This window comes from Notechis scutatus, chromosome Z (assembly GCF_049901735.1).
Source record: "Notechis scutatus isolate UNSWTSFEM ecotype Mainland chromosome Z, rNotScu1.2, whole genome shotgun sequence".
NCBI lineage: Eukaryota > Metazoa > Chordata > Lepidosauria > Squamata > Elapidae > Notechis > Notechis scutatus.
The window spans coordinates 2,304,001-2,310,111 of NC_142025.1; the positions used below are offsets into that span (position 1 = coordinate 2,304,001).

At 47.3% G+C, this 6,111-nt stretch overlaps 1 protein-coding gene across 1 annotated transcript in view; it reads left to right on the forward strand.

The window, feature by feature from the left end:
* The window catches only part of SNAP47 (synaptosome associated protein 47), a 25,671-nt gene extending 20,764 nt beyond the window's left edge, over positions 1–4,907 (forward strand). Inside the window, exon 5 of the mRNA XM_026682942.2 lies at positions 1,287–4,907. Within this exon, the coding sequence (XP_026538727.1) occupies positions 1,287–1,433 (147 nt within the window). The 3' untranslated portion in view covers positions 1,434–4,907. The remainder of the gene's footprint in view (positions 1–1,286) is intronic.
* Positions 4,908–6,111: the final 1,204 nt, after the last annotated feature.

The following is a 6,111-nucleotide window of genomic DNA, read 5'->3' on the forward strand; positions in this document are numbered from 1 at the left end:
ATCTGCAGGATTGGAAAACCAGCGGGCGGTGGCGAACCTCAAGATTTTGGGGGTTTTTTTCCCCTCTCTCTCTGTCTCTCCCTCTCTCTCAATTTGGCATTGGTGGGTCAGTTATTTCTGATCCACCCAGTTCTGTCAAAGTCCAGGCTTGCAAAGGGCCGTTGCTGTGAGCCAAGTTGCACTGGGCCAGTTGGCCTGAAACTGGGTGGGCTGAAGCTGGCAGGTGGAAATAAAAGAAGTTCAGGCCAGACTCTGCATCTCTCCCCCAGCCCCGACCCCATCCATCCCATCCATGCCTCCCCTCTCTCTCTCACACATACACACAGAATCCCCCCTTTTTTCTCCTCCCCCTCTTCCCTCCTGGTTCTCCACGCTTAACTCTCCATCTCCATCTCTCCTCCTCCCTTCCCTTCATTCTCCTTTTCTCTTTACCTCCACCTTCCTTCCTTATCCTTCTCTTCCTTGTCTATCTCCTTCTTCTCTTATTTCTCCATGTCTATCTCTCCCTCCTCCCTTCTCTTCCTTCTCCTTTTCTCGGCACTTCCTCCTCTCTTCCTTCTCATTTCTTCTTCTTCTTCTCTTTCTTACCTGCCTCCTCCTTCTCTTTCTCCCTGTCTGTCTTTTTCTCCCTTGCCTTCATTATCCTTCTCCTTTTTTTCTCTCTCTACCTCCACCTCCTTCTCCTTCTCCATCTCATCTTCCTCCCTTTTCTCCATGTCTGTCTTCTCATTCTACTCCTCCCTTCCCTTCTTTCTCTTCTTTAAAGGAGAATATTTACGCTCAGGATTGAAATGAGTTCAGAGAGCACAAAGACCCCACACTTTTCCTCCTCCTCCTCCTCCTCCTCCTCCTCCTCCTCCTCCTCCTCCTCCTCCTCCTCCTCCTCCCTCCTCCTCCTCCTCCTCCTCCTCCTCCTCCTCCTCCTCCTCCTCCTCCCGTTCCACCCTCAATCTTGCCCTTCCTTCCGGCCAAACAAGTTGGGGTTAAACTCACAGTCCCACCTATGCTTTCAAGCGTCTCCCGGCTCTCCAGGGCTGAGCTGGAATTGGGGAAGCCAATTTGATTCTCTCTTCCTCTTCCTCTTGCTCCCGACTCCGGTTCCATGGCTGCCTTGCTTCCACGACCAAACCTCCTGTCCCGATACCGGTGGTAAGTCGAGGACGGCCTGTACCATACAAGATTCTTCCGGGCCGTATCCCCGACAGCCAGCCAGAAAACGAGGAGGAGGGCCAAGGTTCCCTTGACTCCAGCTTGCAACCCCCCCCCTGCCTCTCTTCTCTTTCCAGATCCTCCGGAGGCTCAAATGCCTGGCCTTGGAGACAGAGACGGAGCTGGAGCGACAGGACGAAAGCCTGGATGTCATCACGTCCTCCGTGGATCGGGCCACCATGAACATTGACCGGCAGAACCGCAGAATCCGGAAACTCACCTAGAAACCCCCCCAAGCAAGAGGATTTGGGCCCCTGTGAAGCAGAGGTTCCCGTTCATCCTTTACCTTGGCCGGGGTCAGATTGAGTGACAAAGCAAAAATAATAATGATAATAATTCACAAAGAGGAAGGTGCTCCCGATTGGGGCATTTTTATTAAGCGGAGTTTTGTTTAAATGGCGAAAGGGACTCAAGTTCTTGAACGTAAGTCGCGAAGTACCTTTCGGGTTGCGACGAGTGAGAAGGTAAAGTTGCCAATCGAAACGACCTCCTTTTGGTTATTCTCCAGCTGATCCGAGAACAACGCATCATGGGGGGTCCCACCCCACCACGCCTTTCGGTGAGGCCCGCCGCCCCCCCGAAATTATCCACGCAGCCGCGAGAACCTCGGACAGCGCATGGAAACGGGACGATGCGATTTGCAAAATGTCCGTTTTGAAATTCACCTTTCGGGTGCCCCGGCATTCCTCTTCATCACTTCGACAGCACCTTTGGGTCTTCAGGGAATAATGACCTTGCCTCCTGGGGTGGTGGAGGTTTTCAAAACCAGGCTGGATGACCATTTGGACAGGATGGTGTGTAAGACCTCCTTCTTTGAGCAGGGGGGTTGGAGTAGAAGATCTCCAGGGTCCCTTCCGGCCTGGGTTTCTTTCTTCCTTTCTTTTTTTAATGTCTGGATTGGCCTTCACCCTACGAGGACCTTTTTTCAAGATAAGCCATCGTGTCAAAGTGAGCACACGGAACAAGCAGGCATTTTAGAAAGACACCCATAAGTGAGCCGATGCGTTTCTGGGCTGGGTTGATCCCAGCTTCCGTCTAGTCATCCCCTGGGACGTCTTCAAGATTGTGGTTTCTTTAAAACCTCTTATATAGGCTTACCTGGCCCCGTAAACCTGGAGGAAAACTACTTAGCAATCCGAACTGGCGGGCGTGGCTGGGCTGCCTGCATCCACCCACTTATCAGCATGAATATTTCGTTTTTTAAAAATAGCCAAGCCAGTTGACCAAACCTCCTGGTTTTTGCTAGGAACCTAGAAAAAAAAAGACATGGGCGAAATGGGGATTCTCGCCATTTCTGAGCAGCCCTTGGATTGCTCTGCGCACTTTAACTGTTGAATATAACACGAAAGGGAATGACTCTTCATCCAGTCTTGTCTATGTAGTCCAAACGCCATTTTGCAGGCTTCGTCATCCTGGCGGAGAAAAATAAGTAAATACCAATATTGTACATAGGCCATGTTAACACACAGAACAGAGAAGGACATTTGGGGATGGAGATTTCCAGGGGCATTTTTAACACCCTGGATGGAATTTTGTGCGGTCGTAGTGCCTGTCAGAAATGAAACGAATTGATTTGGCAGGTTTGGATGGACGGTTCTCCAGATCGGAACCCAGAAGCAACATTTGGGGGTCCTAGCTGAGGAAAAAAAAAAGAGATTTCTTTTGAGTAGCAGGATTTGAATTCGGGTAGAATTGAAAGGGAAGTTGGCTTTACTTTCGGCCTGTAAGGTGCATTGGTTTTAACGCAGACAGAAATTTTAATAAGAGCTTCTGCTATTTCTCAAGCTCAGTGGCTTTAAGAGGGGAGGACTCCAACTCCCAGAATCCCCCAGCCAGCCATGTTGCCTTGGAATTCTGGGAGTTGAAGTCCACTCATCAAAGTCACTGAGTTGGACATACAAGTAGTTTTCAACGTATAACCATTTGCTTAGCGGCTGTTTAAAGTTACAATAGCAGTAAAAAAAGCGACATAACAACTATTCCTCACACTTACGACCGTCGCAGCATCCCCTGTGATTTTAATTCAGGCACTCGGTCAACCGGTGTGAATTCACGAAGGTTGCGGCAACCCTGGGGTCAAGCGATCGTCATTGTGCAACCTTCCCAGCTGGCCATTCCGACAAACCAAGTCAATGGGGGAAGCCGGATTCGCTTAACGACCACAGAACGGTCATTAAGTGGACATCAGGGCTTCACTTAGCAACCGTGGAAAAAGGTGGTGAAATCACTCAGCAACCGCTTTGGTTAGCAGTGAAAAAGCTGGTGGTCATAACTTGAGGACTATCTAGTAGTCTACCAAATCTGCTCTGCAGAAAATCCAAATGATGATTAAAAGGCAGGTAATGGTGGGTTGTCACTGTGCGTGGCTGAGCCCAGCCTTTCCTTCAGGTAGTCATGCATGGCATTCCTTCAGGTAGTCCTCGCTTAATGGCCACAATCTGGTCTGGCAGCTCGGTCGCTAAGGAGAACATCACGTGACTGTGATCGGGCGGATCGCCTCCCTTCCCTTTCAGTCATTAAAACAAAATGTCACAACAATCTTTCTTCCGCCTTTTTCATTAGGGCCACTTGGGCGAATCACACGCATGACAATCCTGTAATTGCAGGGTGCTGCTGGTCGTAAGTGTGAGGATTGGTTGCAAAGCTTTACCACCGTCACCACTTTGAACGGTCACTGAATGAGTGAGGACGACATGTGCAAAACTCTTGCCTTTTCTGAAGCTCCATTTTCTTTCAATCAGTCGAGAGGAAAGAAATATTTGGTGATTAAGGTGAATTTGTTTACTAAACGTCATTATATTCCAATTTTATTTTATTGCTAATTGTGAGCCGTTAATTAGAGATTTAAGTCAGGCTAAAACTGCCACCCTTACAGTCAACGTTTCGCAGACAGTGACAGTAATTTCCAATCAAAACTATAACGTGATTTTTTTTTTTCTCTTCAGGTTTAAATTACGTTTCTCAAATTCTTGATTGATTAGATTTTTACGTACGCACAAAATCTCAGTTGCTTGGTGTGTGTATTTCACAGCTGTTTCTGTTTTGGGTGTGTTAAGAGCCACAAATTGTGCCGCAACTCTGGGTGGGTTGCAAATTCCCTTTCATGTGAATTAACGGATTCAAACTTAGCTCTGCTCAGATCTACCCGCAGAAACTGCTGGTAAAGGTCGCAGGTAGTCCTTGACTTACAACCATTCACTTAGTGGCCATTCAAAATTACAACGGTGCTGGAAAAAAGGGACTTTGGACTGTTTTTCACACTCAGAACCTTTGCAGCCATCCCTATGATCACCCTGGCTGCTTGGCAACCGGCTCCCGTTTACGACGGTCGCAGTTCCCGAGGGACACGTGATCTCCTTTTGCGAGCAAAGTCTGTGAGGAAGCCCAGATTCGCTTAAGAACTGCGTTACTAACTGAACAACTGCGGTGAGAAAGGTCGTAAAATGAGGCAAAACTCACTCAACAACTGTCCTGCTTAGCCACGGAAAGTTTGGGCTCAATTGTGGTCGTAAGCCGAGAAATACCCGCAGTTCCGATTTAGCTTAACTGCCGTTGATTTGATCTGGTCTTCCTTAATCGTAGTTGCCAATATGCTCCTGGTTTACTCCTCCCAGACTTAGTTTACAAAGGATTTGCACGCAAGGGGAAATTAACCCTGTGCAGCATGTTGCACTTTCTGGTTTTTTGTTTTTGTTTTTTTTAACAAAAATACTGTTTACTTTCTGCCTTTTTATGTTGCCTTTTTATGTTTGTTTTTTTTTAACCCCAATTGTGTCTGGACTTATTTATTTATTTTCTTAAACGGGGTGCTTTAATTTATTGGGTGCTATTTATGCCAGAGGTCTCCAACCTTGGCCACTTTAAGACTTGTGGACTTCAACTCCCAGAATTCTCCCAGAATTAAAGGGGCCAGAGTCAGAGACCCCTGATTTATTCAGATTTCGGATGCGCAAGGGAATAAAAACTGAGCCAGTGCCCTAGGAAAAGGCTGGAATTGGTTCACCCATCACAATATTTTAAGCCCCCTGTCCTCGCCCACCCTTTGGAAATTTAGGTGGGGGGGAGGCAGCCAGGTGACGGGTAGGTATCCTTGTTAACTGATTTGGCTGTAACATGTTGTTATTTTCCCCCGATAATAAAACGAATGGCTAACTTAAAATTGCGAGTGGCGTCTTTTTACACAACCTCCTGCCTCGGAGAAATCCTTGATGCTCCTACGAAAGGATGTGCCATCCTCACTCACATCTCGTGTAAATTATTTCGTGCGTTTCCAAGTAGTCCTTGACTTAAAACCATCCACTTGGTGATCGTTCAAAAGTTACGAAGGTGCTTTAAAAACGGACTTAAGTAGCATTTTCCATGCAGCCGTTGTACGGTTCTTCTACCTCTGATCAAAATTGGGACACTTGGAAACTGGCATGTACTTGTGACTGTTGCAGTGTACCCAGGGGTCGCGTGATCCCCTTTTGCGACCACCTGACAAGCAACGTCCATGGGGGGGTGGGGGCAAGATTCATTTAACAATCGTCACCAACTTAACAGCTGCAGTGATTTGGTGGCAAGAAAGGCCGTAATATGAAGGGGGAGGGAACTCACTTAACAGCGAAAATATTGGCTTCAATTGTGGACGTAAGACGAGGATACCTAGATTCCATATTCTTTTCCAAAGAATGAGGCAAATCTCCAAAGAACGAGGCAAATCTTTATTCTAAGTTAGATGGTGGTCTGTTTTTCAAATCCTGGCTGATTTGCACCCTTCTACATAATTTTTGTGCCGAGCTATGTGCCAAAAATCTGGGTTGCGTCAATTCCTTGCAAGACTCACTTCCCCGTCCAATTTTTGACACAACCTCTTAGGTAGCAAAGGCCAGAGTCGTATAACTGATGCAACTCTTTAATTTT